Genomic DNA, 26,162 nt, shown 5'->3' with positions numbered 1-26,162 from the left:
GGCAATTCAACTGCAAACCACTATCTAGTGCCGCATTTGGTACTTTTTGGAGTGTAGGGATGGGTGGGTTGATTATATCCCCACATAGAGTGCAGGGTTGGACGGAGTTGAGTGTAGAGGCTGGTTGGGTAGGATTTGATATTGCATATCTGTTACTGTACTGAATATGGATACTGTAATGGGTCAAGGCCTAAACGCAGTATTGTAATGGGCTAAGGCCCTAACTGAAACTGAAACTGTTACTGAAATGGGCTTAGGCCCAGACTATGATTGCTTTCTGTCTGCTTGTTTATAAGGGATTACACACTGAGTTTTCATAAACTCACCCTTCTGTTTTATCTGTACAGGTGACTTCCAGACTTAGGCGGATCGGAGCGGCGGAGGACTTCATAGTGGCCATACGACCCTCTTTTTACACTGTTTCGTATTTAATTAAGTTTTTAAAGTGTTATTTAAGGTATTTTACTCTAATAAAGGCCTCTATGAATTTTTTTAAAACTTTGGACTTATATTGTTTTATGTTTTATATCTGCTAGAGGTAGGAAAAATACAGGTTTTAGAATAAATGTATGTGTTTTAGCAAAATACCTACAAGGACACAAACTGTTTTAAAAAGCTTCCGCAACGCATAATGTTTTGAAAACTAACGACTGAATAAGGATCACTATTTTAGAATTAATAAAAGATATTGAGGAGTTCTAAACGGAAAATATTTTAAACAAAGCTTCGGTTTTTTAACACACTACCATGTGACATCGCCAGATTCGACCTTAACTTCCAGGCCAGGTTTGGGGTGTTACAGTACCAATTTAACAAAGGTAATGTTTGATATTGTCTCATGATTGGTGTCTTTGTGTCATGGTGAATTGTGGTATATGAGGTATGTATATATGATTTGTTTGCAAATTTATGTGATATGAACTTACTATGTCAAGATTCATAATATGTGAAACATATATGTTTAGGAGTATTGGATACCCTATTAGCGGTCTCGGGTAGAGTTGGGTATAGTTGGTATGCCATAAGATTAGTGTACGGGATTTTACTTCAATTTATACCAATGAGGCGTGGAGCGTATATTATACTTCAAATGTTCCGATGAGGTGCTAGACACATTTATATACTTCGGTTTATATCGATGAGGCACAGAATGCATGCTATACTTCTGACGTACCGATGAAGCATTGGGTGCTGAATATATTGGTGTGATGGTAGGATGATCCATGTATAAGTCTTAAGTCCATTCGTAATTAATAGGGATTATGAAAACATGTATTTAACTTATTGACATTGGTTATTGAAATGTGCAATTGCATATTGATGTTAAAGTAATAAGAGATAGAGATAAAATATGAAAGATCATGTGATCTGGTTATACAAGCCCTAAGGGCTTATATAGATATAATAAAAATCACTAGATTTGATTATGAAATGAAAAGATGAATATGTTCCTATGGGATACTATGTAACTCATGTGATTGAGATATTCTGTTAAATGAAAGCAAATGTTAGTAAGTAGCTTGTTCTAACATGTATCAAAGCACCAACATAAGGCATGAGACATGAATGGTCGCTGTATTGCAATAGTTATAAATTACATGTTAATTGCATTCAGTATCTTGCTTCCATTTGGTAATTGTGTTAACTCATGTTAGCACCACTGAGCCCTATTGCTTAGTGTAGGATTTGTTTATTTTCATGTGTAGATAACGTAGATCCCAAGTTTCAAGGTGATCAGCAACATTCGAAATTCAACTTTCGACTCATCAAAGTTTATATAGATTTGTTATGTTTTATCAAATGGTATGTATCTAACATGTTTGGACCATGATTGTGATCATGAATATTTAATTGTATGTGTAGGTACTAAACTAATTATATAATAGTATGTTTACTTATTTTTATATGTATTTTGTGTAATGTTTTTTAATAATATCACAAAATTATCAACCGTTTTGGGAGAATTTTGTATAGTTTTAACATCGGTTAATAATTAAAAGGATTTATTTTTAACATTTATGGCCATAAATAATAGTTTTCATTTAAATTATGGGGTCTATATTAGTTTAAGACAAAATGCTAATGTATCAAATAAAAACACTATCCATTTGTCATTGTGTTAAATATGCTACTTAGGATTTTTTTTTAAAGATCACGTATATATGATGGCATATATAATTATATAGATTTGAGAATTGAAAATTTATAGTTACCTGTCGTATTTGGTTTGAGTGAATATACAAAAGCTGCTATTAGATTATGGGCTCATGCTTCACGAAAAAGGAAAAGAAAAAGAAAAGTTGTACAAAACATATCTATGGTTTGTGTTGCAATTAAAGGAGAAGTTTAAAAGAAAAACTTCTCATCTTCTATAAGATCAAACTCCACAAAACATATTGAGAGGATCTAATATGTACATGAACATGTTATAGTCTAAAGAAACGGCCCACAAGCATTATGAAAAGTGGCATCTTTGACAAAAGGAAAAATGCCAAGTGCTCAAAATAACAAGTTGCATGCAACGCTGCCATTCATGTAGCCACTAGAATAAAGATGAAAGCTAACAAATATGAACCACAAGTAGCTTTGCATGCCCTCCTCTCTCTCTCTCTCTCTCTCTCTCTATATATATATATATATATATGTTCATATATCGATAGTGAGTAGGAAGCAATATATTTCATGAAGAAATAGATATCCAAAATTGGAGGTATGGGGCAAATGAAGAAGTTTGGGTTTGTGTTGTTGGTGTTAAGTGCGTCAGTAGTAGAGCAAATAGAGGGGAAAGGGTATGAGAAGCCGCTCAACTGTGGCCACCTTGAATGTGCTCCATACACACTTATTCATAGCCAGCCTGAATTCGAGATTAGAAGTTATTCAAAGGCTACGTGGGTGGCTACTACCCCCATCTCCTCTCCCTCCTACACATATGCTGTTTCAATTGGCTTCAAAATGTAAGGACACTGCTAATTCTAGTATTTACTAATAACATTAATAATCAGCCAAATGCTATTTCTCTTTGAACAGTTAATAGAACTCACTGGCTATGTGTTAAATCAACGGTACATCAGCATATGAATAATAATAATCTAACACCGGGCTACTTAATATTGGTTAACCATATCACATCAGTATTTCATGTATATAATTTTGAATTTGTTTTGTTTGAAGTATAAATTCATTAAAAAGTGATATATATATTTGTTGTTTGACATTAATCATCCTCATTCTATTTCTAATTTCGATTTGTTTTCCATGGTTAGTCTCTTTGCTTACATCCGGGGCAACAATGATGCAGCAGTGAAAATGAATATGACAGCACCAGTTTTGGTTAATATACATCCAAGGACAGGACATCTCCAGAATTCAACCTATGTAGTTCACTTTTACATGCCCCAAAAATTCCAAAGGAACCCTCCCCTATCAGCTGAAGCACAGCCAGTGGAGTTGCCTCAACACAAATATGCAGCTGTGAGGAGATTTGGAGGTTTCATGGATGACTCCAACATCTCTGTTCAATTATCAGCCTTGAAGAAAAGCCTCAAAGGCACTGGTAGGGATAAATCATCTGCCTCCAATCAACACAGTGGCCGCTCTCTGCTGTACAGTGCTGCTGGTTACAACTCTCCCTTTGAACATGAGAATCGTGTAAATGAAGTGATGTTATGGTTCGATTAGCTTTCATTAATCTTAAAGCAGCAAAAATAATATGTAAAAGATGATAAAAGAAAATTGAGATCGTTTCCTACTAATCAAAAGGATATGTTACAACTCTTATTTGCACTGTTGTTTTAAAGGGGAAAGAATTCAAAAAAAAGAACAATTCCTGATAATGCATGAAAGGATGTCAAGTGCTAGTGAGCATACAAAAAATTTAAATAAAACAAACCTGTTCCACTGTTGCATTTGTTAATCCCAAAATAAAGGGTCTGAAGAACTTGGAACGCTTTCGTATTTCACCAGAGGTTACAAATCTGAAAAACATTACAACTAACCAACTGAACTTGTTATGAGATATACCAAGGAGGAAAACGCATTAATGCTTCAAAAATTTTGAACTACTCACCATAGTCGGATATTGACTGATCTCGACTCCTCATTATTAACTCATCCAGACTGACACAGAGAAAGAACCTTGTCAACTGAGACTCGTTTAGTTTTCAATTTATGCAGGGAACAGAAAAGTTTGGATTCAATTCAAGCCACATGATGACCAGTTGCTGACGATTATGAATGCATGCTGGACTCAAATACAGGAATAATATCAAGGCAAAGAATCAAGATGTATACACCTTACGGAATCTTCCTTTCTCTGAAGAATGATGTTCAGCTGTTCAAGGAACAACTGAATTTTTCACATGGAAGCAGAGGAAAAATATAGGTTTTAGAGCTGGGAAAACAAAATAATGTGCTTCATGAAAAAACTCAGTCTAGTAACAATATCCAAAATCAGTAAACATTCTCAAAAAGGCACTCACCAAAACGAAAGGAAACTTCGAAACAGAACTCAGCAGAGGAAAACTAAGCCTTCACTGCAAGTACAGGAGAAAAGAAGCTGCCACCAAGAAAATCAAAATATTTATTGCTTCCCTTCTCCGTACGGATGGTAAAGCTTAAGTTGATTAAACAAGAAAAAATCTAAGGGTTCCTGTCCTAAAGAAAATATGAAATGCAGGAGTAAACAAAAGCACCAGAATTAGTAAACTAACCCCCACAATCTGTTGACTCTTTGAGTTAATTTATTGTTGGTACCTAAGTTACTAGGACTTGGGGTGAGTGTCACATACGAGCATGCTCAATTAATATGTTGAAAGATGTGCCAGACACAACTGTCAGACTCAAATACTTTAGAGAAATAAGAATTCAAGTAACAGAGGATGACTTTTGGCCAAAAAAAAGTAACAGAGGTCGGAACAGCTATTCAGTCATTCCATACGTAAGGGGGTGCCTATACTCCGGAAAAAGGGAGTAAGATATCTACAAGTGGTTTAATATGCTAGTTTCATGTTCTTGTTTATAGTTAAATATATAAGTAGTGACCTTATAGGTCTGTTTGTAGAGTTCTGAAATTCCAGCATCAATGTACGTTAACAGTCCATAACATAGCTAGATTAATCAGACCCCGTAAGGAGAAATGCCTTGCAATAATGAATTATACAGTTTAAACCACCATGTAAATCAGACACTTTAAATTTCCACGAAATGTTACCATATTTATATCATCTAACATTGGCAGCCCCTCTTAAATTCCCATTTTCCAGACCCATTAACACCTTCTCTTGAAAAAAAGAAACAATAAGATTTGCCTAAACTAAATCGATAAGCACCACTATTCTGAACAAAAGAATCGCAATATTCTGAACAAAGGAGTTGAACGGAAAACAAAGAGAAGTAAGACAAAGTGAAGAAGAAGAAAAAGAATCTGAAAAGAAACGCGAGCTTACCAGAATTTGAACAATTTGGAGAGGTTCTGCAATTTTCAGATGGCATACCAACTCCCGGTGTTGGATTAATTGTTTCTTATTACCAAAGTCTCTATACTATTCATGCATTTAGAAATTAGTCTTCATATTTCTACTTTTAAGAATTTAGTTCCTCTATTTTGCAAAATTAAAATTTTAGATTCAATTGTTAATATCATTAAATTCTTTTGTTAAATTCACTAAAATGATGCTTTGTAATTTTTTTTTAAAAATACTCACACGATAACTATGTAGCAAAAAAAACATCTCAATGAACATGAATTTAACAAATAATTTTAACGGTAACTACTCTTAAAAATACATCATCATTTTAATTGAAATAAAGTTTTGGGCTAACCAATGACATTGAAAAATTGAGGTATCAAATTATGTCCAAAAGTTGAAATATAAAGATTAAATCTTTAATTTGAGTGTTGTACATGGACCAAAATTGAAAATTTATCATTATTATATAATTTATAAAAATTTTGGAAAACTTATGTCAACTTATCATGCCAAAATAATTTTTTCCAGTATAATATTTTTTAAATCCACATAAAAATTTAATCAGAGTAGTCAACAATATATATTAACAATTTGGATAAAATATTATAAAAATAGGGTCCAAATTGTGGTAGAGTTTTAAGTATAAAAATTATATCTTAATTTTAGGCATAGTGGAGAGACTAAAAGTGATAATTGACCATTTTCCCATGAAAGGCAAAAGAAAAGAAGGCCTAGACAAGTGTTAAGGTAAAGGACCTTCCTCTATAAAGATTAAGTCTTAATTTCAGGTATAGTACAGGGACCAAAAATAATATTTGACCATTGTCCTATGAAAGGAGAAAAAAGGACGCCTAGATACGTGCCGAGGTAGGAAGATCCAAAGGAACTTCTGGTTATAGATTGATTATTACTATTACCCTTTAAATTCTAAGTAATAATACTGATTTTGTAACTTTATTCTATATATTTTATTTTTAAATTAATTTTTTATTTTTAAAATTTAAAAATTCAAATTTAATTATTAAGATTGTTGAATTTTTAAAAATTTATTGATGTGACATAAAATTTTAAAAATCATACTTATATTTATCGACAAATGGCATTATAATGAATTTAATTTAACAAATAACTTTAATAATATTAACAAACATTAAAATTAAGTAATAACCTTTCAATCAAATAAAATATTTAAGCTAACTATAGGCTAATTAATGACATTATAAACATGTACTAAACTATGTATAAAATTAAAATATCAAATGTCAAATATCAAATTTAAACGTAATATAATGTAAAGACTAAAATTAAATTTAACTATTTTATATAATCTAAAAAATAAAGACACCAAAATTGAAATTTAAATACTATTGTTAAAAAATCATGGACAATTGTCATAAAAGGAGGCTCCTAAAGCCTATCTTTTATATATAAGTTTAAATTTCTCGAAAAATAAGTCAAAACAAATCTAAAACAATCCTATCCTTTCATTAAAGGAAACTAGATTATGCCATAACATGTGAAAGTATTATGTTACAAACTAATATATATATATATATAGTAATTGATTAATACATTGGTTGAAATGATAAAGTTAAAATATTAAGGATATAATATTTTGGGTTCAAATCTTTTGTTTCCAAATACTTTTTTAGACTTCATACGGAAATGTAAAATTACCTTACAAAAAGTAAATGATTTTTGGTAATTTTATGATTGAGTTAGACCCAATTGATGGGTGACATCAACTCGGTCAAAAATATTAAATATAATATAGATATAGTACATATAAAAGAAAGTGGCTCAAAAAGCCTTGAAACTTGACTTGGAAGACACGGGTTAGCACAAGAGACATTGTTGATTTCGCATTAACTTCTTGAGTATGAACACTCATCCCACTTTAAAAGGTATCAATCACTCAAGCTTAAAGGTGAACGTCATCTTAATGCGATCACACTTCCAAGACAATAAGGAATCTATTTAAGTTTAACTACCTCACATTAACGAGATCAGATGCTTTTCTAGCCATATCATTCAAGTGGATAGGGAACCTCCCCTATAAATACCTTAGAAAACTATGAACAAGGAATTGACATTTTAATACCCTAGAGTTACTCAAAGCACTTACCTCCTCAATTAGCCTCAACAGATGAAATGACCTCTATTACCCACCTTGATTTTTTCCTTATCCTCTTCTCTTGTTTTACTCAATATCAACAAATATAGATATAATACATGTAAAAGAAAGTCGCTCAAAAACCCCACAAAAACTTGACCCCAAATAAAATACCAACTATATTAAAAAAAAAAAAAAAACTAACCCTAGTCAACAAAAACTCTGTTGGCTTCGTGACCAGAGTAGAAAAGCGAGATTGTGACTAAGATGTTCAAGGGCTAAGGCAATCATACCATCGCCTGCATGCATGCCTCAATTACAAAGGTCATGTCGCTGCAAGGCCGAAAAAACAATGTTAAAACCATCGTCGAAACTAGCCAAAACCATAAGAAAAAAAGAGCCACGACAATCATAAAGCAACGCCAGGCATCAACCACTAGCCAAAGGATCTCTGTAATTTAACAGAGAGGTTTTGAATTATATGCATTAACCATCTTAAATCCATCAAGAATTTTCAGGTAGATGTTATTATCTTATGACCCATACTAGTAAGTTGGGCAGAGTCAAGTTGTTCAAAGATTAATAAATTAATTAAAAAAATTGAAAGTAACAAGAGAAAATGTCTTTTTCATAAATTATATCGAATCTTCGTGAAAAACTTATGCTACGTATCTTATAATTTTATTTAACATACAAAAACCCAGTTATATTCAATATGTTTGGCATCTTTAAGTATTTGATTTACTGGTCTAAATACTTTTAGTTTGGCTAGTGAGTCTATCTTTATTTCCATTTTGTTGAATTTATGTGTTGATATTTTTTACAATCTAATCTATTAGGAGCAAACACATCATGAATGATAATTTGGATGAGATCTCATATTTTTCCAGTATTGGAACCACTTGTTGATTGCTTTTGACATCTTCCAGAGTGTCAACTTGAAAATTTTTCATTTCTCATTTGCAGCGATAAGTCTACCACGTTTTAGGGACAGAGAATTATTTAGGAATATTTTACAGCCGAAGCTTGTTCTTGTTTGTAAAAATATCTAGTAATTGACTTACAAACGAATTATTGTTTAAAAATTGCGTTCAAACGTGTATTATGCTATTGATCTCTTACCTGTTTTCTTCTCATCAAAGTATAAAAATCTTGCTATGAAATTCAATGTAGCTAATGATGGACAAAGAATTAAAGCAACATAAACTTTCAATAAAATGTTAAGAGTCTACGGGTAGTAAAGATGTATGATGTTGTTGATCAAAACAAACTTTGATGTATATATATTTAGCAATAAATAATATAAGTATATAGCATGTCCCCAATATTTAGCAATAAATTGTAATAAATGCTCGATAAATCATTCTACTAAAATGTTCAACATTGATAATATCAGAAAAAGCCTTTTATTTTATCTACATGTCTTCAAGAAAACTCCATCTTAATTTTATAATTTCAAAAAAAACTATAGAGGGTGAGCATTCAATCGAATCGAGTGAAAAATTTTAAGTTAATCGAGTTGACGGGTCATATTTTATCATTCTAACTCAATTTGAATAAAATGAAATTCAAGTTGAGTCGAATCGAGTGAAATTTTATTACAGTATAACTCAGCACATAAATTTAAAACCATATATATTTGAAAACTTTTTCAAAACAAAATAAGAAAAAAAAATATTTTAGTATGATAAACTTGAATAATTTATTAATTTATTAATTTATTTAAGCCCCAAAATTAATATTTTAGAAATTTTTAACTTTCTTTATATATTCTTTAAAATTTGTTATATTTTTTAAAAATATATAAATTTTAGAATTTTTATAAATATTTTGAATTTTTAAAAATTATTTTGATTCTTTTTTTGTAATTTTTGTTGAGAGAGATCAATTTGCTCAATTTCAAAATTGACAAGGCCAAAGGGGTATTTACACCAACTCGACTCGAACTCGAAACTCAAATTATTTATTTAACTTGACTCGAAAAAATTGAAAAACTCAATTCGATTAACTCAAAATTTAATTTTTTTTAATCGAATTGAGTTTTGTTTACCCATCCCACATAAAGGATGAATCAAATCATAAATATCCCTCGTATTTTTTTGTTGTAAAATGAAAAATTCCAAAAAAAAAAAAAGCTTTGAAATAAAAACCTAATAATGAATTTACAAAATTGATGATGTAGCACTTTTGGTGCGTGAAATTTAACTCAACCATAATAGTGTTTGTGAAATATAAGGTATATGAAAAATTCGAAAGTTTCACTAAAATGAAGTTGTAGAGTAGAGGTGATATAACACTTTCATTTTAGTAGATGTCTTGAAGATGTAGTAGAGTATAATGTATAATCAACATTAAGGAATATTTTCTATTGTGAAGAAGTATGTAAGCAGAATGATGTCATCTTTCGTAATATTAAGTTGATCAAATCATGTAAAATATACGATAACATAAGATATAACAGTATTTTATCTCTCGTTAAATGAATAAAATTAAATTCAAGGAGATGAATATCATAAGAGGATCAATAAATTTACTTTTAAAAGTCGAAATATTACTGCTTTGAGTTTAATAATATTTTTTATCATCATAGTCTCATTCCCGACTTTAAAAAACTGCCACAAAGTGGTGTTGAAACAATTAGATACGATTAATGGCTTTTCATTAATGTCTCATTGCTTTGATCTGTCACATGGAAACAAGAAATTGTATGAGCACATTTGAGGCGTGCACCTCCTCAACAGTTTTCTCATTCACATCATTTCATTTGAGAGCTAATTATAAATAAGATTAAATTAAACTTACAATTTTGAAATCCTGCAATTGTAAGTTTAAATTCATACCCAACTTTTTGAAAAATCATCAATTTTTTGTGTTTGTATCTTTCCTTTAACTATTCCATGGGGCTGATCGATATTTAAGGTTAAGGTATTCAATTTTTAATCTATGATAACGAAAGAAAAATCATCACTTTTGCACAATCTTGTAAAAATGTTTGGTTTCTTTTTTTTCTTCTTTTTGGGTGAAAAAATAGAGTAAATTAAACAAATTACAAAAACTAGACCATCCCCTCCAACAGGGAGCTCTCAAACAAAATTAAGTTATTTGTTCTATTTTGGACCAATTTGACCAAACGATCAGCTTCTTGATTATCCTCTCTAGAAATGTGACGAATGTTCCACTGACTGGACCGGGATAATATTTGATGGATCCTCCTGATCAAGGAAAAATTGGACCTTACTGATGAAAACTCCTGTATAGCCAGAACTGCCTCAAGAAAATCAAACTGAATGAGCACCTTGTCATATCCTTGCTCAATAAGAAGACTCAGTCCGTCCAAAATACCCCACGATTCTACATAAAAAACAAAACAATTGCCCATGATTGATAACATTAATGCAAATCAAGGGCCCATGATTGATAATTTTTATAAATCTTAAAGGGGTAAATGAACTTAAACTTTATGATATTTAGACATTATAAATATATTTATAAGTTCATAGAAATTTAGATATAAAGAGTAAAAATTTTGAATACATCACATTAGAGAAAATTTAAGGGTTAATAAATAGTTTGTTCCCTGAACTTGCCCAAAAGTATCTAGTTGGTACTTGAACTTTCTTTTTTTTTACCTAGCTGATACCTAAACTTGTATTCCATCACTTAAGTTGATACCTCCACACTAACACCATTAGTTTGTGCTAACATGACATTGATAGCCAATCCTATAGTGACACGTGGCAACCTCTCAGTACTACACGTGGTGGATATAAATTAAAAAATTAAAAATCTTTTTAAAATATAAATTAATTTAAAAAATATAATTTTTTGGATAAGTTCAAGCACCAACTAGGTACTTTTTGGACAAGTGTAGGCACCAACTAGGTACTTTTGAACAAGTTCAAATGGAAAATTACATTATAACCTTAAAAAATAACGCTGTTAATAAATTGCGGCAACGTGTGTGATGGAATACAAGTTCGTGTACCAACTATGCCCAAAAAAATTCAGGTACCAACTAGTTACTTTTGGACAAGTTCAAGGGTATATAAGCTACATATTAACCCAAAATTTAAAGATATCTTGATTGCATATGATAGAGAAATTATAATTCTTACTTGGATATGATGAAAAGAAACTTAAAGGATTTTACTAGTTAATCAAAGACTAGATCATGTAGATAATGTGTTTTAAATAAAAAAGAAAATTAGAGAAAGATTAAAACAAAGATATTAGTAATTCAAGTTCTTCGTGAACTAGTTATGCTACTAAACTTTCTTATTTGCTTCTTGAATATATGTATATATGAATGTCATTAATAGGAATGATCATTCATTTCATAATACAATATACAATATGAATAAATGAATCTTATTGTAGGAAAATAGGGCAAATGACCAAAAAAAGTCTTTTTTTTTCAAAAATTACCGAAATGGGCCAATTATTTAATTATTTACCGGAATGGTCCATTTTCCGCGAAATCGCGTCCACGTCAGCGCGATGTCAGGGTACGCGCTAGGAAATCACATTCTCGTAAGCGCGATTTGGTTACGTGGACACAAATCGCGCCCTCTAGGACGCGATTTGCTGACGTGGATGAACAGTTTCTCATTTTTAGCTTGGAAAACTTTGAAAGGCCATAACTTTTCGCTCAGTTGTCCGATTGAGACGAATTTTTTTTATTTCGAATAACTTTTTGAGATCTACGCACTGACAAACTGCCGAAGCGATTTGCCGCACTTTTCATCGAAAAAGATCCCTTTTTGTCCCTAAATTTTGATTTTTCGATTTAAAATTAAATTTTGAAACATTCAAATCATTATTTGTAGTGTGTGTATATGTTAATAGTTACGTACAGAAAAGTCAACTGAATACAATTTTATATTAAATTCATTTAATTTCTTCTCAAACGACCAATGATTCTAACTGTCTTAATTATATGAGTTACCGATGCCTTTGCCTAAGCATCGATGAGCTAAAATTTATATAAGTTATTTCTAATTGTAATTAGCACTTTCTATCATTATGTAGGTTGCTTTTCCTAACTTGGAGAAAATCACAATCTGCCATTTGAGGAACGCAAAGAGGATATGGCACAGCAAATTTCATAAGAATTCCTTTTCTATGCTAAAAGAGTTGACTATTGAGGAATGTGATGTGCTATTTGAATCTTTTTTGTACTTGTTGCTATTGATTCAAAAAAGATTCAAAATTGTTACCAACAAGATTCAAACCAAGGTACTAAGGGAAAAGAGCAAGTATCTTAACCAACTAAGCTAAACTAATTAATTGATATATTATAAAAATACTGTTATTATCTTAATTATATTACTTACGTTCTAACGATTTATCGGACCTATTCCATACACGTGTCAAATCAGAAGAAATAATACAACAATTCTGTAAAAAAATCCGGTGTTTACTTCAAATAAATAAGGAAAATAATGATTTGAATGTTTCAAAATTTAATTTTAAACCGAAAAAATCAAAATTTAGGGGCAAAAAGGGATCTTTTTCGACAAAAAGTGCGGCTTTGGCAGTTTGTCAGCGCGTAGATCTCAAAAAGTTATTCAAAATCAAAAAAAAATCGTCTCAATCGGACAACCAAGAGAAAAGTTGTGGCCTTTCAAAGTTTTCCAAGCTAAAAATGAGAAATTGTTCATCCACGTCAGCAAATCGCGTCCTATAGGGCGCGATTTGTGTCCACGTAAGCAAATCGCGCTGACGTGGATGCGATTTCCTAGCGCGTACCCTGACATCGCGCTGACGTGGATGCGATTTCGCGGAAAATGGACCATTCCGGTAAATAATTAAATAATTGGTCCATTTCGATAATTTTTGAAAAAAAAGGGCTTTTTTTGGTCATTTGCCCTAGGAAAATAACCTGTGTATGCAACGAACAAGTGAATAAAATAAAATCGAGAAGATTGAACACGCAAAATTTAACATGAAAAAACTTCTCAAATGAGGATAAAAAACCATGAGCAAAAAAATAATTCACTATAATAAAAGGAGAGTACAAGAGATAGACAGAATTAAAAGAAAACCCAAAGCTCCACAAGAAAAACCGTTCAAAACAAAGAACAAAATTCTCTCAATCTAAATATTTTTGTTACTGTATCTAACCTAGAGTAACTAAGGCCTATTTATAGGCTAAAATTCTTAGTACAATATGACTAAAATATCTCTAGATTAATTAGAGTTTAAGTGGGAAACTAAAATAGAGTTTAACCAAGATAAAAAAATCAAAAATCTTGTGGATCACGTCTCCATGTCAGGACGTGGCCTTCGCTCGTCGAGACGAGATGTGCTTGCTCGTTGCAACGTCAACACGAAAATACAAGGCATAACTCCACAAATCTCCACCTTTACTTCATATTTGACTAACTCTTTTGCCAAGCCCTGTTATGGGTATAATTTGATCTTCGTTGGATACTTACTAAGTCCAAGCAATGCTCGAACTTTGAAACTGGAAGACTCTTTGTCAACATGTCGGTCGAATTGTGTTCTATGCCAATTTTAAGAATCTAAACATCCTCTCGAATTATCACCTCTTGAACAAAGTGGTAACGGATGTCTATGTGTTTCGTTCTATCATAATGTATTTGATATTTGGTGAGATGTATGACACTTTGGCTATCACAATATACGTTTATTATTTCTTTTTCACTTACCAGATGACAAAACATGCCCCTTAACCAAATTGCTTCTTTTACTACTTTAGTAATAGCCATGTATTCTACTTCAATAGTCGACAAAGCCATTGTAGCTTGAAGTGTAGCTTTCCAACTAATGACACAATTTCCAAAAGCAAATAGATAACCTGTAAGAGACCTTCTTCGATCTAAGTCTCTTGCATAATCAAAATCAACATATCTGACTAAGCCCTTCAGGCTTCTTTCGAACTTTAAGCACATGTTAGAAGTACCCCGCAAATATTTGAAAATCCACTTAATTGCATGCAAATGTAACTTACCATGATTAGTTATGTATCAACTAACAACACTAACAGCATGTGAAATATCAAGACGAGTGCATACCATTGCATGCATTAAACTTCCAACTACGCTTGAGTAAGGTACTTTTGACATGTACTTCTTTTCTTCTTCGTTTTAGGGAGAATCTGAAATTGAAAATTTAAAATGCTAAGGGAGTACTTATTGGTTTTAAGTCTTGCGTCTCAAATCACTCAAGGATCTTCATGATATACCTTTGTTGCGATAAGAACAATTTCTCAGAATGTCTATCTCTTGAAATTTCCATGCCTAAAATTTTCTTCACTGCACCTAAATGTTTCATCTCGAATTTAGAGTTAACTATGGTTTTAAGACGATCAATTTCAAATGTATTCTTAGATGCAATCAACATATCATCAATGTAAAATAATAAATATATAAAAGAACCATCATCAAGACATTATAGATAAACACAACTGTCATACTTACTTCGAGAAAAATTGATACTTAACATGAAAGAATCAAACTTTTTATACCACTACTAAGGAGACTACTTCAAACCGTACAAAGACTTTTGTAAAAGACAAACATGATCTTTTTTACCTTCAAATTTAAACCCTTCTAGTTGTTGTATGTAGATGTCCTCCTCAGGGTCACTCAAGATTGTTTGATGCAATAAGAGCCAAAAGTGCCCTAATGAACGTATGTTTCACAACGGGAGAGAAAACATCCTAAAAATCAACTCTCTCCACTTGATTGTAGCCCTTCCTTCATTTTAAACACTCATTTGCACCTAACGATTCTTTTATAGATGAGTGGTTTAACTAGCTGTCATGTCTCGTTCTTTTAAAGTGATTTAATCTCTTCTTCCATTGCAACGAGCCATTTGTAAGAATTGGAGGCTTGAACTGCCTCATAATAACACGAAGGATCATATGAATCAATGCTCTCGACAACACTTAGAGCATAGACCACTAGGTTTCCTTCACAATACTTCTGTGGTGGTCGAATTTATCACATTTTATTGTCACGAGCCAACTTATAATTAGTTAACTGATATGGTGATGGTACTTATGAGTTGGATGAAGTCCTAATTTGACTCGAAACATATTCAGATTTACGAAAAAGAACTTTTTCTCGTCATTCCGACATCATGCAACTCCTTGTCGAGATAAGTCTTCTGTTTGTCATGTCGTTGCGACATTGAACATCGGTTCATCAAGACGTTTCCCCCTATTTCAGCTTTTGACTCCACATTACTCGAAACACTCTGATTTTTTGTGTTTTCAAATGTAATTGTCTCATTTTCTTATCGAAACATTGCAGATTCATCAAACGTAACATTTCTACTAACGGTTATTTTGCCGGATTCTAAACACCACAACATAACTTAAAACCTTTTGTACCGACAGAGTATCCCAGAAAAATACATTTAACGACCCTTGGATTGAGCTTCCCTAGCTAACTTTAACATAAACAGGACAATCGAAAATTCTAAGGTTAGAATAATTGGGAGGATTACCTGACCATATCTCCTCTGAAACTTTACTGTTTAACGCTCAATGTGGAGATTGATTTACCAAGTAGCTTGCCAAATTTACAGCTTCAGTCCAAAATTCCTTCCCTAAGCCTGCATTAGAAAGCATGCATCGAGCCTTTTCCAACAAGGTTTTGTTCATTCTTTTTGCAACTCCATTCTGCCATGGAGTTCCCACAACGGTTCGATGTCTTTCAATTCCTTCCCATTTGCAAGAATCAAAGGTCATTATCCATTCTCAACCTCTTCACGGACTTTCTGGTTTGTTTTTCTAACAGTGTCTTCCACTATTTAAAGATTTTGAAGACTTTGCTTTTTTATTTCAAGGAAAACACCTAAACTTTTCTAGAATGATCGTTAATAAAAGTTAGGAAATACTTATTACCTCATTTTGAGATGTTAGGAGACAGACCCCATAAATTAGAAAGAATGTAATCAAGGGTTCCTTTTGTTCTATGCATTATTGAATCAAATTTGACTCGGGTTTGCTTCCCGAAAATGCAATGCTTGTAGAAATCTAACGTGCCAACTTCAGTATTTTTAAGAAGACCTCTATTGCACAAGAATATCATACATTTCTCACTCATATGACCCAAACGCATGTGCCAAAGTTTGGTTGAATTGGAATCGATGGAGGAAAAATCATATCGCGTCGTCACGACGTCAGGGTTTTCCTCGTCTCGACATGGTGACGATTTCAGTTGTTCTTTAGTAATTGCAGCCGCACCAGTTACCGTAAACCCTTGTAAAACATATAAAGTGTATTCTTTTGTCCTCTCATCACAACGAGAGCTCCAGAGAGACTTTTAAGTTACTTGATTTAATAACTATCCTGCAACCATTAATCCACAAATCCCGAGGAAATGAGATTTTTCTTTAAATCAATAATATACCTAATATCTGACAGTGTTCGAATAATTCTATCATGCATCCTGATTTGGGGTCGCCCATTGATGCTAATGTAGCCGATAAGAAATCATCACCTCTCTTCTCGGCTACATTAACATCAACAACTTCGGCTTTCTGCTTATCTTTCTCGTTGTTTTCAGCATCCTTCTTAATTTTATTTTGCAGTTTCCAACATTCTACCTTGACGCGACCCATCTTTTTGCAATAGCCACAGTATTTGTCACAGTTTTTTTATTTCTAGATTGTTGTCTTCCTCTTACAACTAGAACTGAGGCTTACTCGTCTGGCTTCTTGTTTGGGCCTAACTCGTTGTCGAGTTTATCTTTGCTCAACAAATTCCCCTTTATGTCATCAAACGAGAGATATTTCTCCCATAAATCAGGGTTTTCCTAAAAGTTTTATAAAAAGAGGGCAAATAGCATAACAACAACATAGCTTGATCCTCATCATCAATCTCTGCTTCGAGATTCTTTAAATCATTAAGAAGGGTAACAAACTCATTAATATGAGTTCTAATAGACTCACCTTCAGCCATCATGAACGTGTAGAGACGTTGTTTTGATACTAACTTGCTGGCCAAAGATTTTGTCATATACAAGGCTTCCAATTTATTCCATAACAAAATATATTTTGTTAGAGTTTAATGTTGTATAAAGTTGTCTTTAATTTTTAAAAATTAAGTGTAGCCTTTAATCTTATATTGTTAATTAAAAGAGTAAGCAAGCCCACATTGTCTAACAACAAACTGAAAATAAATTACGAGTCTATATAGACCAATATCTCATTATAATATTTTAAAAAAAATCGACATTTTTAAGAAAATCAATGAAGTCCTAGGGCTACACATTTAGCTCAAAAATATATTTATCTAATAGAGAAATAGTCCCAATAATTTCTTACTTAGGCTTTGACAAAACGAGAGGCAGACATGGACCTGCCATCAAACCGGCAAAACGAGCGCTGCTTTGCTTTCAAAAACATACACCGCTTACGGTTAAAACTTCAAACATCACAATTTCTTTGCTTTTTTTTCTTTAAAGAATAATGTGGTCTCTCCGTCTGCTGTTCCTTGAAGCAATGCCTCCCATCCAAATTTTCACTTTCAATTCCCTAACCTGGAAACCTCCATTTGTTATTCAGCCCCCTTAGCTTTAACAAAACTCACTCAACTACTACTCCTAATGACGTCCCACCATCTTTCAACATACCTCTCCTAAACATTTCTCTTAAATATGCCTGTTTCTTCCTCTCCACCTCCCATCTTAGACAGCTTCCTGTGTTGATTGCTTTTTTTGGGTTCTCGAGACTCTTCCACAATGAGGAAATGCTTGTGGTTGTGGGGTTTGCTTTTTATTGCTTTGGGGTTCGCATGGAGCATTACCGCTGAGCGCAATCCTCGCACTGAAAGAATTTCTGGTATCTCTTGTTCCTAATGTTGGATAAAAAGCTTTTTCTTATTTTGTATATAAAAAAAAAAGCTTATAATTTGAGTGGTTAATGAACAAAGATCCATAATGTTGCTGACTTGCTGTTCATGCTAGCTCTGATTTGAGTTGCAACATAGTTTATCTTCAGCTAGATGTTCGTTTTATCATATATACTAGAGTCCAGGTTTACTATTGTATAAAAAAAAAGTGCTTTGCCTATTAAAATGTGAAATAATTCATGGTATATGTCACATAAGATGTTGCAGTTGCAGTATCACTTAAAGTTCTAAAAGTAAAAAGTGAATCGAAAAATGCAGGAAGTGCAGGTGATGTGTTGGAAGATGATCCAGTTGGAAGGCTGAAAGTATATGTATACGAGCTTCCAAGCAAATACAACAAGAAAATCCTTCAGAAAGACCCCAGATGTCTTTCACATATGTTTGCTGCTGAGATCTTCATGCACAGGTTTCTCTTGTCAAGTCCCGTTCGAACACTCAATCCAGAGGAAGCTGATTGGTTTTACACCCCTATATATGCAACTTGTGATCTTACACCCACTGGCTTGCCATTGCCCTTCAAGTCCCCACGGATGGTTAGAAGTGCAATACAGCTTATTTCCTCGAGCTGGCCTTACTGGAATAGAACAGAGGGGGCTGATCATTTCTTTGTTGTGCCCCATGATTTCGGAGCCTGCTTTCACTATCAGGTAACTGATTCAAGTCTCCAAGGTTGTTGATATAGCAGTACAATCATATTTTCGATCCATTTTGGCATTACTATTCATATGGAATCAAATTGGGAATCTCATATTCAATTTTATATATTTTCACCAATAGTAAATGTGACAGGTAGATGTCATGGTTTGCCCAGAAAAGCATGTTCAAATTATCTTAGATGGTTCCATTTCAAGGATGATTCTTGTCATGCATATAAATTATTTCTGATAATGTCATATATCTACCTAGTGAGAAGAATTAGTAAAGTACATTTATGCCTTTTGCTAGTCCTGTTTAACTGGCTTTAGAAACTTAAGACCAAGCATTAAAACGTTGTCAAGTTAGAGAGATGAAGATCTGGTTTAGTCATAATCATTTTCTATATTAGTACTAGTAGCATATAAGGGAGTGTTATTTAAGCAAAGCAATATGTGATATTACAGATGTAAACTCTCAAGTCCTAGATTTGTGGGTTTAGTATTGCTTTGTAAGCATGCAAAGGTAAAACGTGTGCTGATTGATTTGAATGTTGTCCAGGAAGAGAAAGCTATAGAGCGGGGGATCCTTCCAATCCTGCGGCATGCTACGTTAGTTCAGACATTCGGGCAACGCAACCATGTGTGCTTGAATGAAGGTTCAATCACAATACCTCCTTACGCTCCCCCTCAAAAGATGCAGGCCCGCCAGATTCCACCAGATACTCCACGTTCTATTTTTGTCTACTTTCGTGGGTTGTTTTATGACGTGAATAATGACCCTGAAGGTGGCTACTATGCAAGGTACTTTTCTTTTCAGCTTTGATAAATGTACTTCTTCCAAAGGAAAGTAGATCTTTAATTTTCATTTTTCTTTGTTTGCTCTTAAATGATTACTTTAGGTAGATATGAGACCTTACATTCTATTTAATCTAGCCCTGATGAACGATCTTATGCTTCACCCTTAAGAGACCTCACTGACTCCTTTGATGAGTGGCAGAGGTGCAAGGGCAGCTGTTTGGGAGAATTTTAAGAGCAATCCACTGTTTGACATCTCCACTGAGCATCCAACCACCTATTATGAGGATATGCAACGAGCTATATTCTGCTTGTGCCCCCTTGGGTGGGCACCCTGGAGCCCTAGACTAGTGGAAGCTGTCGTGTTTGGGTGCATTCCTGTCATCATAGCAGATGATATAGTTTTACCCTTTGCCGATGCTATCCCCTGGGAGGAAATCGGAGTTTTTGTTGCAGAAGAAGATGTTCCCAAGTTGGATAAAATTCTCACATCTATACCACCCCATGTAATCTTGAGGAAACAGAGGCTTCTTGCAAATCCTTCGATGAAGCGAGCCATGTTGTTTCCACAACCTACACTACCAGGAGATGCTTTCCATCAAATATTGAATGGCCTTGCTCGTAAATTGCCACACCCAAAGAGTGTTTACTTGAAGCCTGGTGAAAAGATTCTAAACTGGACCGCAGGACCAATCACTGACTTGAAACCTTGGTGATGTTAAGCGTTGTTCCACATTCAATGTCGGTTGTACCAAGTAGAGTTAGGGATTGGCCTTGTGTAGAATTTGAAATTTTTCTTAAAAATTCCAAATTTTTGTATAGAAGCTCACGTATGGAAAGACACATTTGAGTATAGCTATACAATCATCAGATTGATGGCTCCTCACGCTTGCACATATAAAAGCCCGAATAGCAACAAATATTTTTCATCTAGAGTTTTACTTCTGCAAATGTCCTCCGTTCCATCATATCATTTGAATCCACAACCTACAGAAGTTCTTTTGATTTGCTCCTCTTCTCTTGTTTCAAGTTATCCGTACTCTTGACTGATAAGCAGAGAGGTGAGACTACATTGGGAAATTGTTAGTGATGCAAATATATAAACTAGGGAACGACAAATTACAACCTTATAGTTATTCCAGGGTATTAGCTACTAAGATTTTATGACCTTCCTATTGACATCAATATTACGAAAACGTCAGTGCTTCAAAAAGGAATCCGGAACAAGTTCAGAACACCAATACCAAACTTTGATGGTTAACTAATCATAAATATTGCAGCAATAAAAAAAAAACCATTAGCAAATAGAATCCAGAGACTGCTCTAGTTTAACACAAATAACCCGAAGTTTGACAACAGAACAAATAAAATGCCAGCGACATTTGAAGAAAATAACTTAGAACTGCAAGTTACTCGCAAACATTACTTGGCTAATTAACAGAAAGCTGTCGCCGCTTGTAATGAACCATCACCTTTCCTTTCACACCAACCACCATAGCATTCCAATCAATCTCAGGAAACGGTGACACAAGCTCCAATTCAAAGTTCCTCAACAAATGGCTCCATATAGCCTTTATCTGAAGGTAAGCAAATGGTTCACCAAGGCAACCATGCCTGCCACCTCCAAAGGAAATATATGAGAAAGCCCCAGCTACCTTGTCTTCTTCCCTCCCAACAGAGAATCTATCGGGATCATATGTGTCTGGATCCTTGTAAATGTAAGGAAGCCTGTTGGCAAATGCTGGAGATGTTGCAACGATGTGACCCTTTGGGATGTCGTATTCTTTCCCATCTCGGGTTTTTACACTAAAATCACTGTGTGAACTACGTAGAAGCATAATCAGTGGAGGGTGAAGTCTCAGAGCTTCCTTAATGCACCGATACAAGGTGTCCATCTCAGATAAGATATCATGATCAACCTTGTTTCCATGCTTTTGCATTATTTGCTTCTGCTCCTCAATCACAGCAGATAGGAACTCCTTGTGACGAAGGAGATAGGCACCAGTCCAAGTAGAGGTGATAGAACTGGTATGCTGTCCGGCAAAGAGCGCAGCAATCAGTAAGCCAGTTACTTCAGCCTCGGTAGTTGGGCGACCATCTTTATACTTAGATTCAATAAAACATTGCAACATGTCATTCTCTGACTTGCCAGCACTTTTACGGGAAGCTATGATATTTGCAAAGATTTCTGCAAGCTTCTTTCGAGCTCGGTCACGGCGGCGATGAGCAGGGATCGGTAGGTAAGGGAAAATAACACTGACAGGGAGCATGCCATTGTCAAGATCATGGAAGAGTGCAGAAACATCATCAAAAAGTTTATTACGTACTTCTTGACCCAAGAGACACCTACTAGCAGTCAAGATGATGAGATGCTCCAATTCATACTTAAGGTCCACCTCACCACTATCCCCCCATTTTGAGAAGTAGTCCTGCCCAATTCCATAAAGATCAGACAACAAATCACATCTATGGAGTTACAACATTATGAACATATGTAACATTGAAACCATACAACAAACCTCAAATTTCACATAAGACAACAAACTTTCTATTCAGTAACATGTCATTTAACCTCCCAAAACCAAATGTAACTAGTGTTTATTATCCTTTATTTCCTTGTTATTCATCAAAGTAGTCCAAGAATTAAAAGTTGGTGGGTGTTATGAAGAGTAAATCAAGTAAATAACAAGCCACTCACGCACATTCTTTTTAACTCATAAATGAAAGAAGAGAGGGAAGGTGCACCACAACAACATGAAACACAATGCTTGATTTTAAAGAAAGCAATATCAACATCCAAAACAGCATCATTAGCACGTGCAAATTAGACTTCAATCCTCAGATATGAAGACTCCTAAGAAGTCTCCGACAAGCTCAAGTACATAATAAAAAATGAAATAAACAATATACTTTTATTCAACTGGGCTGGTTCACATTGCACACACCAAGTATATAAAAGAAAGAGGACAGTTGGAAATTCGATGGAGAAAAATGAAAACTGATACAATTTGTTTCGCATAGTTTCAGTCTTTTAGTCATTACATTAGCTAAACATAGAAAAAGGCTAGTTGAGAAAAATTAAAACAAATTCGGTGATCCCTAAAGATTAGGGATACATTGTTATTCACTAAACAACTTCATACAATCCTAACAACTTTCAACAGTTCATTAATTATCCACCAAATGTGTACTCCATCCATGCAAGTTAGAACTTCATTTTCCCTTGTCTTAGTATCATATTCTAATAGTATCGAAAAAGAGTCGCTGCTTTTATTAGGCCAGATACATCACCAAATAATATACAACATACAAACAAAAAGCAAAAGTGTAATATAATATAAACCAAGTTCCTAGCAGATCACTCACCTCAGCTTCTGTAACCATCTGATCAACATAACCCTTAAGTTTATTAACTCTAAGGGCCTCTGTAAAGAACCGGAACTGCTCTTGCCTTATAGTGTAATCCACATCAAAAACCACACCAGGACCGAAGGTTGGCACATTGAACTGATAGACCTCCTGTTGGCTGAGGTCTGATTCTGAAGCCTTAAAGAAGTGGGATGAAACCTCAGGCCCAATCAAGAAAGTTATCTTCTTGTTAAACAAGTTCAATGTGAAAACACTGCCAAGCTTCGGGTACTCCTCCCGGAGCATCACCATAGGCCCTTTCACGAATCGAAGGAGCCCACCGATTACCGGCCAGGCTTTGACTGCTGGTGGAACCCGTTTCTTAGATCTAGGCATTATGAGGAAAGATATGAGCTTGGCCACTACTAGGGTGGCTACTATGAGAATACCCGTGTTCAAAAGCTTGTCGTTAACCTCCATGGCGGCTCGGATTTGATAATTTCCTATCAGTTCTCAGTTGAAAATAAAAAGGAAAAGGTAAGAACAATAAAACTTAAGAAGCAAATTAAGCTAGGGAGAAGAATCTTTAATTAACACTCTCTACAGTAAAAAGTTTGAGTAAGTTGAGTCCAGCATTGAGCATTCCACTAATCAAAAGGAAAATAAAAAGTCCTAGATCATCGTAAAAGGAACAGGCGAATATTGGTTCTGGTCATCTAGCAATATATTTTGTTATACAAAAAGTTTTAGCAGGAAATCGACGACGGTAGCCCAAAGACAACATCAACAAAAAGCGTAGACTAATAATCCCACGAATAATGTAGAAACCCAAGAAATTAAAGCTAAAAAGAAAAAGGAAGAGTAGTTACCTGATCTGAGATTCAAAAAGTAAGAGACTGGGAAACGAAAGCAAAGGAAAGAGAGTCACATGGACTACAGACAAGCGCAGCAAACTCAAAAACTGAGAGAACCACCACACAAAAGAAATGACCAAATGGTCTCGTGGGTGCCGAATAGCAATTGCTCGTCTTTTAGCGGGTTAAATAATTTTATCATTTCTATTAAAATAATTTACTATTCATTATCTTACTAACCAAGGTTGATGTGGCATATAATTATTCACTTTTCCCTACTTTATTGGTAATGTAAAATCCCTCATCATGGTTCACCAACTCTTCGGACTCAAATCAAGGTTTTAATGGTGAGTTTTTAGAAACAATTGTTGGAAGAGTTGGTCCTAAGAGGTTATTCTTCGAGTCAAATAACGACATAAATTCTATCTTTGAAGAAGTTAAAATCATCGATAGAGACAGCGATGATAGGTTGTTCCCATTCAAAGAAAGTGTGATTCTAGCCATGAAATCTTATGACCCATACGTGATTTTTTGTAAGTTGATGGTGAAGACACATAGGATGAAAAATTAGGAAGGGTTGCAAGAGTTGTTTGGATGGTATCTAGAGATGAATGGAAGAACAACCATGAATTTATAACCATAGTTTTCATTGATATGCTTGTAGCTATCACTTCTTCCTCTAATCCCACAACATTAAAATGAATTTTACTGCTATTAAAATGCTAGTTGTTTAAAACCGCCTAAAGAATCTACAACAGCACATTGGGATTGCATTAGGTAACTCCATTTCTGGCCATTGAAGCTTCAATTTCATTTTCATGTGCTCTTTCTCTAAAGTCAGACAACGAACCTTATAAAAAAACAATTTTGAAGTTAAGATTTTATCATTATAATAAAAATAGGGGGAAATGGATTTTAAGAAAATATATATAATTATATAGAAACTACTAGCAAGCAAGGAGTGATTATGTAACTTGATGAAAAGAAAAAAAGCACATTGGAATTGCATTAGGTAACTCCATTTCATTGAAGCGTCAATTCCTTTAACCCTGTTCTCTTTCTCCAAAGTTAGACAGTAAACCTTACGAAAAAACATTGAGGTTAGAGTTTTTACATTATAGTAAAAATAGGGGGAATGGATTTTAAGAAAGTAAATAAGGAGTAGTTATGTGGACATGAAGCGTCATGTCACATCAGTGAGAAAATGGATGGGTGACCAAAACAATAAATAGTTGTAACAACAATGATTAAATTGTAAAATTTTTTTATTTGGGTGACCAAAATAAAAGTGTTAAAAAATGAGGTTGTAATAGCCTATTTTTCAGTGATGTAGGAAGTAGTGGTTTTGAGACCACAAATTCTACGAGTGAGCTTATAACTATTATTATTTAATATTTATTAGTCAAATATAGTATAATATTAAATTTTTATATGATAAATTTTGTTAATTGAATAAATAATTAAGTACAAGTGGGTTGTCCCTAAAGTCAAGTGGTTTTAAAAAACGAGGTATCGGGACCTTATTTCTATTAACCAAGACAACAAATAATTTTATAAATATTTACGAAGTTACAATATAGGTATATTAAAATTTGATTCAGAAATTTTGACGTTTGGATAATTAATTAAGGAAATGGGATTAAATCGTAAACACTGCAAAGATAATCGCTATTAATTTATTAATGCTTAATGGCTATAAAGTCATGGTTGGAAGGCCTTATGTTGCAATTAGACCATGTTAGGATAGCTTGGACGGTTAATGGGTTTGTTTTTTAAGTATTTTGTATGTTAAATTATATTTATTTTATAATATATGTTAAAATAATAAAAGTAAAACAATTAATAAAACAAAAGGCAACCATTTCATTTTCACTTTTCTTCTAAATTCATTCATGAACACCATTGTTAGTAGGGGTGTTCATTCGGTTAACCGAAATAACATTAACCGAATTAATCGACCTTTCAAAATTTTTAACTGTTAACCGAATCGAAATTTTTTCAAAAAAAATTAACCGAACCGAAATTTTTTCGGTTAATTCGGTCGGTTAACTGAATTAACCGAAA

General features: G+C 33.6%; 3 protein-coding genes and 1 long non-coding RNA gene across 7 annotated transcripts; 2 read left to right on the top strand and 2 right to left on the bottom strand.

Annotated features, from left to right (window-relative positions):
- Window positions 1–2,647: 2,647 nt before the first annotated feature.
- Window positions 2,648–3,777, top strand: LOC105764234 (uncharacterized). Its single transcript, XM_012582755.2, has 2 exons — window positions 2,648–2,954; window positions 3,264–3,777. Exons 1-2 carry the CDS (start codon window positions 2,713–2,715, stop codon window positions 3,676–3,678), a joined length of 657 nt encoding a protein of 218 aa, XP_012438209.1. The 5' UTR covers window positions 2,648–2,712; the 3' UTR covers window positions 3,679–3,777.
- Window positions 3,723–5,483, bottom strand: LOC105764235 (uncharacterized). Of its 4 annotated transcripts, XR_001124570.2 has the most exons (5): window positions 5,445–5,483; window positions 4,479–4,555; window positions 4,293–4,345; window positions 4,067–4,116; window positions 3,723–3,990 (listed from the first exon to the last, which is right to left on the bottom strand). It is a non-coding gene; the product is annotated as an uncharacterized LOC105764235 (long non-coding RNA). The 4 variants fall into 4 exon arrangements; XR_008191758.1 differs by lacking the exon at window positions 5,445–5,483 and having other exon boundaries at window positions 4,479–4,707; XR_008191759.1 differs by lacking the exon at window positions 5,445–5,483 and having other exon boundaries at window positions 4,067–4,390; window positions 4,479–4,707.
- A 12,619-nt stretch (window positions 5,484–18,102) lies between these two features.
- Window positions 18,103–20,901, top strand: LOC105764231 (probable beta-1,4-xylosyltransferase IRX10). Its single transcript, XM_012582752.2, has 4 exons — window positions 18,103–18,396; window positions 18,725–19,113; window positions 19,661–19,902; window positions 20,099–20,901. The coding sequence occupies exons 1-4, from the start codon at window positions 18,297–18,299 to the stop codon at window positions 20,610–20,612; spliced, it is 1,245 nt and encodes a 414-aa protein (XP_012438206.1). The 5' UTR covers window positions 18,103–18,296; the 3' UTR covers window positions 20,613–20,901.
- Window positions 20,902–21,128: 227 nt separating this feature from the next.
- LOC105764229 (sterol 14-demethylase) lies at window positions 21,129–24,282 on the bottom strand. Its single transcript, XM_012582749.2, has 3 exons — window positions 24,114–24,282; window positions 23,263–23,747; window positions 21,129–22,325 (listed from the first exon to the last, which is right to left on the bottom strand). Exons 2-3 carry the CDS (start codon window positions 23,722–23,724, stop codon window positions 21,327–21,329), a joined length of 1,461 nt encoding a protein of 486 aa, XP_012438203.1. The 5' UTR covers window positions 23,725–23,747; window positions 24,114–24,282; the 3' UTR covers window positions 21,129–21,326.
- Between the last annotated feature and the right edge of the window lie 1,880 nt (window positions 24,283–26,162).

Source organism: Gossypium raimondii, chromosome 12, assembly GCF_025698545.1.
Source record: "Gossypium raimondii isolate GPD5lz chromosome 12, ASM2569854v1, whole genome shotgun sequence".
Classification (NCBI taxonomy): domain Eukaryota; kingdom Viridiplantae; phylum Streptophyta; class Magnoliopsida; order Malvales; family Malvaceae; genus Gossypium; species Gossypium raimondii.
Note: the sequence above shows the minus strand (reverse complement) of the source record. Positions and strands in the feature narration are given on the sequence as shown.